This window comes from Diabrotica virgifera, chromosome 3 (genome assembly GCF_917563875.1).
Source record: "Diabrotica virgifera virgifera chromosome 3, PGI_DIABVI_V3a".
NCBI classification, from domain to species: Eukaryota; Metazoa; Arthropoda; class Insecta; order Coleoptera; family Chrysomelidae; genus Diabrotica; species Diabrotica virgifera.
The window spans coordinates 222,540,108-222,553,050 of NC_065445.1; the positions used below are offsets into that span (position 1 = coordinate 222,540,108).

General features: G+C 31.9%; 1 protein-coding gene across 1 annotated transcript in view; it reads left to right on the forward strand.

Annotated features, from left to right (window-relative positions):
• Window positions 1-7,019, forward strand: part of LOC114330006 (uncharacterized) — a 38,656-nt gene extending 31,637 nt beyond the window's left edge. The window contains exon 2 of the mRNA XM_028279298.2: window positions 6,073-7,019. Coding sequence (XP_028135099.2) covers window positions 6,073-6,854 — 782 coding nt within the window. The 3' untranslated portion in view covers window positions 6,855-7,019. The remainder of the gene's footprint in view (window positions 1-6,072) is intronic.
• Window positions 7,020-12,943: the final 5,924 nt, after the last annotated feature.

Consider the following 12,943-nt stretch of genomic DNA (forward strand, 5'->3'; position numbering starts at 1 on the left):
AAAAAAATTTTTAAAATATTTTTTATAGATAATTAATTATCTAATCTACATTTTTTGTCAGAACTAATTTTATGATAAAACTTACCGTTTCGCTGAAAATCGCTAAAAACCATATTTGGTGACCTTTGACCCCGCGTAAATTTTTTAGCTGGGGTCGGATTTATGAGGACTTTTTAGATTTCATTTATGATGGTATTTTCAACAATCCTGCCAATTTTCAGCTTGATGGTAAATATTGTAACCTCACTCCTCTTTTTGAATCTAACTAGACCGGTCTATGTTACGTATTCCCGGTTTTGTTACATGGAATAAAGGCGTGGACAACCGCAACCGCAACATTAATCGAAAAAGTAGAGGCCTTCGAAATGTGGGCTTACTGACGTATTATACGTCTATCTTGGGCCGAGCACGTGACCATCGAGGAGGTACTACCTCGGATAGGTAAAGAGAGGGAAATAACTACAAAAAAAGAAAGTTGGAATACTTGGGTCACGTTATGAGGCACAATAAATATTTAGAACTACAGCTAAATATCCAAGGAAAAATAGACAGCAGAAGGGGTCCAGGGAGGACGAGACACTCGTGGCTCAAAAACTTGCGGCAATGAATCAGATTGTCATCTGCCGAACTATTCAGATCTGCTGTAAATAAAGTCAGAATAGCCATGTTAATTGCCAACGTTCGGAACGCACAAGGCACATGAAGAATAAACTAAAATCAATACAGACGGCCGATATAAAATCGACCGTCCAAAATCGGTGTGTGTATTTAGCGCAAGATTATACGAGTAGAGACCTGGTAATAATACGAAAATATATTATTTATGGTTTACATTTTGCTAGGTTCTCAGAATAATAATTGCCATGTTCTAATAATGAAGAAGGATTACTAATAAATGAAACAGCGCAGGTGCTAGAAAGATGGAAAAAATATTTCGAAGAGCTCTTTAATAATGTTGAAGAGGACGAGATGGACATATAGCGGTACGCTTTAATTACTATTTTTATTAATTTTATTTTCTTAATTTTTAATAACTTTTCTCAAAACAAAATAATATGGGTCATATAAATTCACATGTAATATACAAACCAGATGCTAAGAAGGGCACGGTTTTACGAAACGAAATGTATCCTTATCCATATGTTTTTGGTGTGTTCAGTTTAACAAACTGAATTCCCCCTAAATTAGTTACCTTATCAGACCTTATGTCAATAACTCACTTTGGACATGCTCGAAAACGTTTTCTAAAACTGCAGAAATGTTTCAAATTTTAAACGCCATATCTAAATAATTTATTGTCCTTCTGGTCTGATGGTAGCAACACAAACAGATTAGCGTCTGTAGTTTCTTTCAGCCACTCAGTCGGTTACTACACCCCAGCAGGCATCGGTCGCTTGCTGGGCCGAAACAATAACAAACCCTCTTACGAGATGTTTAAGCAAAACACCTTTTTTTATCAAAAATAAATAACTTTATTATTGACAATTGTTTGCGTTTTAATTAATATTATTTTATATAATTATTTCCGTCAACACACACACCTACCGGAACAGACATAATACAGAATATGGAAGAAAACGATACGATAGTGGAGACGCCAACAAAACAAGAGGTAATGAATATAATCAGCCAACTTAAAAACAACACAAGTGCAGGAGCGACAGAGATAACAGCTGAAATGCTAAAGGCAGGAGGATAACAACTGTACGACCAACTATATTGGCTGGTGAAAAATACATACATACATAAAAAAGGAGATAAACAAACGTGTGAAAATTATAGAGGAATAGCACTCCTAGAGACAGGGTATAAGATATTAGCACAATGCACAGGTGGAAGACTGAACGAATACATGGAGGATACTCTGGGGGAGTACCAGGCAGGTTTTCGATCCAACCGTTCGGTAACAGACCAGATTTTCACGCTAATGGAGTTACAAGCAGATTGCTATGAGTACAAAAGGACCCTGTATGCGCTGCTCGTAGATTTCAAGCACGCATATGATCGTATAAATAGAAAAGAAATGTACCGTGCTCCGAAAGAATTAAAAATCCCCAAAAAATTGATTAGCTTGATTGAAATAACGTTGGCAAAAACGAAAAGCGAAGTACTGTGGAAAGACATCTCAGAGGACTTCGAAATCAAACAAGGACTCAGGCAAGGTGACCCGATGTCAACCACGTTGTTCAATTTTGTTCTTGAAGTAATAATGAGGAATTGCAGCATAAAAATGGAAGAAACCGTATTTAAAAATGAACATCACTATATTGCTTTTGCGGATGATCTAACAATATTAGCAAAATCAAAGAAAAAATTGAAAATAAATGTGAAAAAATAGAAAAAGAAGCAAATCGGTTGGGTCTAAAGATAAATGAAAAGAAAACTAAATACATGATAATGGGGGATACACAGCAAGACAATGAAGAGTTTATAAAAATACAAGGGGAGAAAGATTACATAATATACAGTTATGACAGAGTGGAAGAATTTACCTACCTTGGTGTGAAAGTAAAGGAAAATGGACACGAAGATAAAGAAATAAAATCCAGAATTACAAAAGGCAACCAGAAATACGGAATGCTGAGATCCTTAATAAACTCCAAGCCTGTTTCAAGAAAAACAAAAGAAAGAATTTACAAGACAGTGATTAGAGCTACGGTGGTATATGGAGCTAAATTATGGGTTTTGAGAAAGGCAGATGAAGAAAGATTAGAAAGATGGGAGAGGAAAATTCTCCGATCAATTTACGGAGGCATAAATACACAAATGGAATGGAGAAGAAGAACGAATAAAGAGTTGGAAGAGCTCTATACGGAACCAAAAATCACCGCAATAATAAAGCCGCATAGAATAAAATGGCTGGGACATGTGCAAATATTGGGAAACCATAGAATGACCAGGATGATATTGAACAGGAAACCAGTAGGGAAAAAAGGAAAGAAAGACCCCGTAAAAGGTGGTTTGACAGCGTCCAAGCAGATTTACGTGACTTAAAAATAGATAACTGGAGAAACAAGGTATAATACACAAGAGAGTGGAGAGGAGTGGTAAGAAGAACGCAAGAGAAATTGTAACAGAAGAATGTGCCATGAATTGTAAAATGAGAGCTATATACATATATTATGTATATATTTATATGATGTATTTTTTAATAGACAAATTAATATTGTATATTTTAGATATGTATAATCAAAAAATGTAATTTTGTATTTCACGCCCAGGGCCTGCATGGCCTGTTGAGCAAAATAAATAATAATAATAGGTTCTCAGAAGCGTCTCGATAAAAACTGTCTTATTTAGTACACTTCGCGTCAAAAATAACTGGTACAACTCTTATAACCGAAAATCGCGTTTTTCAAGTTGTGTAAGTTGATCTTGTCAAATGTGTCATTCTAATTTCTCGGGCAATGTTGCCAGTCATCTCAATTAAGTACCCATACATTGATTCGTGTTTTATTATAATTTTTGAAAATATTTCAATTCAAAAATAATAGATAATTAATAAATCTAGATATAACTTTAAATTATTATTTTTAAATTAAAATCGAGAAGCTTGATTGGTTTCTCGTTAATTGTACTGTAAATACAAAACTCAATTGAGTTTTGGGATACTAGAATAAACACACGGGAAAAATAAAAATATTGATTTGAAATAAATACAATATGAATAACTTTTACAGTGAACAAGTGTGGAATTTAAATATATGTATTACAATTCGAAACTGCTGAAATATTAATATTTTGTCATAGCTCCATTATTATTAAACTCTTCTTGTAATCTTCTGGACAGTGAGAAATAAATTTAGTTATATGTTTTTATCTTCGACCAAGCTATCCCAGGTTTCTTCAATGATGGTCAATTGGTAGTGTTAAAAATAATACCTATCTAAAACCTTTATACATTTTTAAACGTTATTTTTTTGTATTTAGATTTAGTGCAATTCCGTTATCTGTTATGGCAACACCGAAGTAATTCACGAACTATTGTATCCAGTCTGAACACAGGTTTACATTGAAAAAAAAGTGTACCAGTTTTTTATGACGGGAAGTGTACATAAGTTCTAATAGGTTAAAAAAATTAAAAATATTGTGTTTAACTAATCGTACCAAAATAATAATTTAATTGGAACGTACACAATCATTGAGGGACATTGAGGGTGTTTAAAAAACCCAAATGCACAAATTTCACCGTTATTTTTTTAAGAGGTTACTCCCATAAGGATGCCACATGTCATTTTCAATAAAAAACCTCTAATTCGTTCAATCGAACTAGTTTTGGTCCCAGAATATGTTATTTAATTTATGACCTACCTTCTTGTTACACCCTGTATATTAAGGGATATGATACCTAATAAATATGTGGAAAAACTCAGATACCTATGACATCTGAGTAAAAATGGGTCTTCTAATTTTATCTGAAATCCGAAAACTTGTTTTAACTTAGCATCACAGAATATGTAGCTTCAGGAAAATTTACCATAACTGCCATTTATTTATCGTTTTATAGTTACATAGTATTAGGCCTGGATCCCACGTACCAAAAAAAAAGTTTATTAATAGCAAGCTGAAAATTTGTTAATAGCTTAACGGTGTCTAGTCGGACAAACTTTGATGTATGAGAACACTGGAACAGGGAAAGTTTTAATTGTGGAATCCTGTGATTTTAATTGTGGAATTTGTCATCCTGACAAGTTTATGACTGTTTATGACAATATGTTGGGCATTTTAGATGACAGGAATTCTGTTGGTGATCAATAGCAGTCTGATTTTTGGATGAGAGTTTAGTGAAAAGGTAACAAATCAATTTAGACAAGGCGGAAACGGCGGGTTCGTTGGGAAAAATATTCCCATGAGATATTTTTGCATAATCACATTCGTGAGACGTCCCAGAATAAGGTTCAAGAAGTCGCCCATGTGAAAAGTGGGCCAATTTTTTTTAACAATTTTTTTTTAATCAAATTGGAAAAATCGATATTTTTGGCCCGCACTAATTTTTTTTAGGTTTTTTGGGCCATTCTGGACAAAGAAGGTCCCTTATAATTTTTCTCTAAAGTTGATCTTTTTCGAGTTATAAGCAATTTAAAATTTGAAAAATGCGAAAATGGCCATTTTTAAGACTTAATAACTCGGTTAAAAATTATTATTATGAAAGTCAGAAAGCGACTAAATCAAAGTTTAAAGTCTCCGCTACATGATCATGAAGAAATCTGTGTCATTAATTTACTACTAAGCTGTTATTTTTAATTAAAAACAATGAGCGGTTAGATCGTATTGACGCGGTTGTAAATGTGAGTGCGAGCAAGATGCACAATTGGACTGCTGGAATGGCTTCTCTCTCGCACTCAGCATTTACAGTGGCCGCACACATGCATGGCGCTTATTATTTTATTTAAAAATAACAGCTTAGTAATAAAATAATGACAAAAATTTCTTCAGGATCTTGTAGGGGGGGCTTTAAACTTTGATTTAGTCATATATTTACTTTCATAATAATAACTTTTAACCGAGTTATTAAGCCTTGAAAATCGTCATTTTTCGTTTTTTCAATTTTAAATTGCTTATAAGTCGAAAACGATCAACTTTAGAGAAAAATTATAGGAGATCTTTTTTATTCAGAATGGTCCAAAAAATTAAACAAAAAATTGTTCGGGCCAAAAATATTGATTCTTGCAATTTGATTAAAAAAAATTGTTAAAAAAAAATTGGCCCACTTTTCACGTGGGCGACTTCTTGAACCTTATTCTGGGATGTCTCACGAATGTGATTATGCAAAAAAATCTCATAGGAATATTTTTCCCTTCGAACCCGCCGTTTTCGCCTTGTCTAATTATTGGAAGTTCTGTCCAACAAAATACATGGGACGTTTTCGTAGTCTGACGTTCGAAACCTGTAACCTGTTCCACAATTAAGACTTCCCTTGTTCCAGTGTTCCCATACATTAAAGTTTGTCCGACTAGATACCGTTACGCTATTAACAAATTTTTAGCTTGCTATTTTTAACTTTTTTTTTGGTACGCGGGATCCAGGCCTATATAACAAATTACTAATATCTATATTATCTTTTATTTTTAGGTTTCGACACTATTGACCGGTTTAAAGGCTTTGACCTGGAAACCGCCAAGCTGATCCTAAAAAGTCTTGCAGAGTTCCATGCCATACCAGTGGCACTGAAACAAAAAGATGTTAAGACATTCGAAAAGAACATTAAAGCGTACATGTCTTGTAACTTTCCTCCTGCTCCACAACCACCAGTAGGGCCCCTCTTCGAAATAATCTATAATATACTGCAAGATGAATCATATAAAAAATTTGTTCCAAAGATTCAGGAATCTGCTAAAAAATTTTCATTTGTGTGTGACGAGGTTCGTGAACCATTTGCTACCATATCACATAGAGACTTATGGGTTAACAACATTATGATCAAACAAGATGAAAATACCACAAAAGAAGTTAAAATCGTAGATTTTCAACTGTACAGTTACGATTCACCTGGTACAGATATCTTTTTCTTCCTGTTCTCAAGTGTCAGCTTTGACGTTTTAAGAAATCACTTGGATAATCTCCTTAAGTATTACCAACAACACTTCCAAAAAACGTTGAAAGACCTTGATTGTGATCTAGATTTTTCTTACCAGAAATTGATAGAAGAATTAGGTTTCGCTACTCGCTGGGAACTGGCTCATGTAATATTTTTTGTTTCCTTTGTAATAAATGGTCCAAAAGGTGGTATGCCAATGCCCAAAAGTATAGATGATAAACAGGATCTTTCTCATGTGAAACTTCCTGATTTTGTAACAGACAGAATTAAATGGATACTTACTGAATGTGATAGAAGAAATTGGTTAAAATTTTAAGATGACTTCGTTGTCATAAATAATTTTTTAATTACCTAGAATGGAGTAAGAACAAAGATAAATGGTGCTATTTATTTGTAGAAAAATAATTCACCAAAAAATTTATTTTAGAAAAATAAAATTTGTAATTTACCGACAAAATATATTTATTAATTAAAGACTAAATTTATTCTTTTATTTTTAAGTTTAGGTAACGTTACTTTTCATATAATTTAACGTAATCTTTGGATTTTTAAATATACAGGGTTGGTCACTTAAAAAAGTCAACCTTGATTATTTTTTTCCGTTACATCAAAAACTACATTGAAAGAAATTTTCGCATAGTCTAGTTATTTGAACTTTTGTTGGTACCGTTTTAACAGGGATAAGTACTTGTTTTGTTTAAATTCTTTCGAAATGGTGTATTCTATCGCAGAACACGTACAAATTATTTCCATATATTTTGAAAATGAAAAATGTGCAAGGAGCTTAGTGAATTTATTTAATCAATATCACCAAGATAAACAACTTCATCACTCATATGTATTAAAACTAGTCAAAGAATTTCATGAAACTGGATCCGTTGCTCATAAAGAAAATGGTGAGGAAAATGTGTGCAAAAAAGTGTCAGAAGTAGCATTGTTAACTTATGTAAATTTGGAACCTGTTACCAGTGGTTCAAATAGGCACCAAGAAGTGCAATAGGTACAGGAAGTAAACGAAGATGATCCAGAGCGAGTACTTTTGTTTTATTATGTTGAATTTTGCTGAAGATATCAATTTTTTGTGTAGAATTTTATATATGTCAATTTTTATGTAAAATTTGTATCAACCCGACGGTAAAATTCGACATCGTTTGATAAGGATGCCCTATTGACATAAACTAGAATGTGTTGTAAAGGTAAAAGGTCAGCTTCCGTATAAAATTTTTGCATTTTGCCTCAACAAAAGTAAGTTACTACATATAAAGCTGTTTCAACATATAAATAAACATTGCGAGATTTTTGTCATTTTTTATGATTCTCATGAGATCAACATTTATCAATCACAAAAGATATACGTAACAACCGAATATTATAATAATTTTTGCTTCTCAGTTCTTACACTCATCACTTTCCATCTCTAATATTTATCTTGATTACGACATTCGTATACCTCGTACCTACAAGATTTCATTGTCATATTTTCTATATACATAATGTTTTCATTTACTCTTCTTATGATTAATTGTCTGTACCAAAATTCTTGCATTTATATTTTTAAGTTACTGTACTGCCCTTGTTAATGTTAAATATACCTATTCAGAATATTCTTCATCTTACTTTTTATTTCTGGTGAAAGCGGATTTTCATTAACTTAGCAATATTTGTGTTTTAGTACAAAATGGAAGGTAAAGAATGGACATCAGAAAGCTACAAAGTCCTAATATTTAAAACGGAGGTACACAAAATCGAAACTAGCTAAGTTATTCAACCTGGCAGTACTTAAAAAGAATGAACTACATGTAACATCATCAAAGAAGCTGTTAACCCTTAAGTACTAACACACCGTCTCTCAGACGGCATCGTTTGTTGAAAGTGGGATATTTCCCTTCCTAGAAAAATTTGAAGGTCATCCGTTTATGACTTTTCAAGTTGGGTTGTTATTTACTAGTATTGAATTCGGCAATTTGCTGCAGGTTGTTATTCGAAAGATATTTAGACTCAAAATGTGATTTCCGTCTAATAGACGGGGTGTTAGTGTTTGTGCCCAGTTCGTCATTAAACATAATGTGCCCCAGTTCGTCAAAAAGTTCAAATAAGGGGATAAAGACTATGAGGAAACTCTTTTGAAATGACTTGATGAGGTAGAAGACGACGTAAGCGAAGTGGGATCAATTTGTGATGAAAATGTTGCCACTGACTACCATTGCTACACTGTACAAATTTTAGTGCCTGTCAGTTTTTTTTTGTTTTAATATTTTTTAAAAAATTTTTTATTTTCATGTTTATTACTCTTTGTTTAACTCGATTGTAAATTTTTATTAAGATTCTTTAATTTGTTTAATTTTTAGCACACTTTTTTTCAGGAATAAAAAGTCGCACAGACAATCCTTCCATTCTTGTTATAATGTTTTGTATTTTAATAAATACAGAAAAACTAGATCAATTACTGTATTTTTTAGATAAGTAACACTTTCAGTAAGTCATCGAAATATTTTTTTGCATTATAATATTTAACAAAAGAAAAATAACCAGTAAAATGTGAAACCCGTCTGTCAGGCGGTTAGTTAGTGTTTGCGACATTGATTTAAGATGTTAGTACTTAAGGGTTAATATTACTAATAGGAAGCTGCAGTGAGACAAACGAGGAAAAATTAATAAGGATTAAACCATGGATAACGCATGAAATACGGAAACTCATTATTTAAATGAGAAATTACAAAATGTAATATTTTCATTATTACAAAAACATGGAGAATCATTGAAATTATCATATTCATAAAATGGTAAAATGTAAAATAGTAAGCGTTCTAGTAATAAAAAAATATGAATTTTACAAAAATAAAAGGCAGATATCGAGCGCATTTGTTTATTGTAATAAATCTTGCCCAAGTACTTTCGCGTTCACAGCATCCTCTGGGACATTTCGTCAAAAAAGGAGTAGGTATATTCAGTACATCCAGGAATTTCGCAAACATTTACATAAAAATTATACAAAAATCAGCCACTAAACCAAGCTAAATCAGTTTAAAATAATTATTCGTGGGCTAAATTATGAGCAATGTCAGAAGAATCATCCTGCGTTTTATTTGTAAAATTCATAATTCAAGCATTCAACCATTTTAAAGAAAATATGTATGAAGCGCTAGAATAAATTATTCCAATTATGATAAGATTGAAAATAAGAGTGATGATGGTAAGGGTGGTTTAGGAATTAAAAAAAGACATTCATTTGTTAGCTTTGCTAGCGTATTCGTTTTAAAAAACTGAATAAAAATAGATTTAAATTATTTATTTATTCTAAAATATTAGCTATGGCTATTACGTAATGGGAAAATTACATTTTAATTATTTATTCGTTTATACATTTATTTATGCAATGATATATATTATTACACAAATACAACACTGCGTATAAACTATCCCTTAGTGAATGAATTATTTAAATATTATTAATATTCATCAGAGGCACCAATTTTTTTTTTAATAAAAAATAATATACCTATAGTACATTCGTTCGCGGTTTTTGCGGTAAATTTTAAAGAACCGCTTGATTGACATGAAATTTGGCATAGGCATAGCTAACATGTCTAAGAAAAAAAGTAATATGGTGCCGATGTGTGCTTTTGACCGGGGGTGAGTTTCACCCCATCTCGAGGGTGAAAAAATATATGTTCAAGATCATTCCCGAGATGATAAACTGACTAATTTTAAGCAACTATTGTTCTATAGAGTTTTTTCACGAAATCAATACTGTTCGAGTTATTTGCAAGTGAAAATGTTAATTTTCAACAAAATAACCACGTTTTTAGACGGTTTTTCGCAAATATCTCAAAACGTAAGCATTTTTTCGAAAAAAAATATTCTTACCAAAACTATAGAAAATAAAACAGTGAAAAAAATGGTGCATATATTAGGTCTCTATACCTAGCAAAAGCAGAGATATAGATAATGAAAAATAGGTTCATATTCGAAAAATTCCAAATGAAATAATTCAATGTGAAATGTCCAAATAATGAAGCATTCTTGGGGAAAACACATTACAACTTTCTCAAAGTGTTTAAAAAAAAGCTTTATTTCTGATTTTATAAAAAAAATTTCTAGCATCCAATGTAAGCAAGTTACGGTCAAAATAAAGTTGGTCCCTTTTGTTATGGCAAAAAAAATCAGGAAGATCACCCCCCAATTAGTAATTTAAATAAAATTAATTATTACCGCTTCACAAGTTACTTTACTTATGTTGTTTTTATATGATCTTTAAGTTTTATTGATTCAAATTGCTTATTTTTGAAAAAATGTGGTTTTAAATTAAAATTTTTAAAAATTTTAATCTTGAAAAAAATTATTTGTTTCAAAATAACTTAAAAATTGTTAGAGATACCAAAAATCTTAAACAACAAAAAAGCCGGCTTTACTTTTCTGAATATTTTCTATTTTTGTTTTTCTGTAAGACAAAAATTGGTTAAGGTTCGGTGTTTCTAAATTTGCATAGACTCGTGATAAGTGACTCGTTCAAGCCCTTTTAACTACAGCTCTTTCAAAAATAAGGACTTTGAACCGATGAAACTTACAGATCATATGATCAATACACACGCGAGTAAAAAACTTGTGAAGTGGTAACAATTAAGTTCATTTGAAATGCTAATTAGGGGGTGACTTTCCCGATTTCCTACCAAAAAAAAGGACCAACTTTATTTTGAGCGTAACTTGTTTGCTTTTTAGACTAAAAAATTTAAAAAAGAAAAACAGAAATAAGGATTTTTTAAACACTTTAAAAAAGCTAAAATGAGTTTTTCCCAAAAAAGTGCTTCGTTTTTTGGTTATGGCACGTTAAAATATACGATTTGAAATTTGACGAATATGAACCTATTTTTCATTAGCTATAACTCTGCTTCAACTAGGTATATTGACCTAATATATACACCATGTTTTTCTCTTTTTTACATGCTATATTTTTAATAAAAAAAATGTTTTCGACCAAATACTTACTTTTTGAGTTATTTGCGAAAAACCGTCTGAAAACGTGGTTATTTTGTAAAAAAAATTAACATATTCACTCGCAAATGTCTCGAAAAGTATTAACTTGGTGAAAAAATTTACAGAACAAAATTTGCTTAGAATTAGTCATTTTATCCATTTCGGGACTTATTCCGAACATATATTTTTCACCCCCAAAAGGGGGTGAAATTCACCCCTAGGGCAAAAGCACACATCGGCACAATATCACTTTCTTTCTTTGACTTGTTAGCTATGTCTATGCCAAATTTCAGTTCAATCCAAGCGGTTCTTTAAAATTTTGAGGTTTTGCAATATTTTACCTTTAATAGGAAACAGTAGCGATCAACAGGTAGCGAAAACGCGTTCCAAGATTGCGGCTCTCATTTTGAATATTTTTTCGAGATATTTGGCACACGTATTCGTAATATAATAAAGAATGGCGGTACAGAGCCCAATTTGAAAAATATATTAATATGTGGAAATTACTCTGTAATTAAATACAATATTAAAAAATCGAGCCTGTACCGCCATTAAGAAGAACAAAAAAATACACTTTCTTGAAATACACTTTTTTATCCCATGCCTAGATTTTGTGTCATTTTGGAACTACTAATGAAATAAAAAATTTTAGTAGTTCCAAAATGACACAAAATCTAGACATCGGATAAAAAAGTTTATTTGAAGAAAGTATATTTTTTTGTTCTTCTCAATGGCGGCACAGGCTCGTTTTTTTAATATAGTATTTAATTACAGAGTAATTTCCACATGTTAATATATTTTTCAAATTGGCCTCTGTACCGCCATTCTTTATTATATTACGAATACGTGTGCCAAATATCTCGAAAAAATATTCAAAATTACAGCCGCAATTTTGGAACGCGTTTTTGCTACCTGTTGATCGCTACTGTATCACCTTAAAGAACGTACTACTAATTTGTAAACGAATTTAATGCTTAAAAATACATATTTTCATTGTATATACACAATATACATCTAGTGCGCATCTTAAGTCTCTCCCAACCTAATATGTTCTGCACTTCTTCTTCCAAGTGCCATCTCCGAGGCGGAGGTTGACAATCATCATAGCTATTCAGAGTTAACAGACGGCTGCTCTGAAAAGTTCATTTGATGTACATTCATATCATTCTCTCAGGTTGCGCAGCCATAATATTCTAGGTTTCCCCGGTTTTTATTTTGATCTTTCCTTTTATAATGAGTTGGAGCAAGTTGTGCCTTTCTCCATGTGTAATATGTCCAAGATATTCAAATTTTCTGGTTTTACGGTACGAACACTCAGGATTAAAAATTTAGAAGTGAAGTCAAAGAAATAAAAACACTTAAAGACAATGGCTTAGGCATGAGTGAAGTTAGATGGAAACGGAATATCTAGATGTATGTCCATGGAAGCGG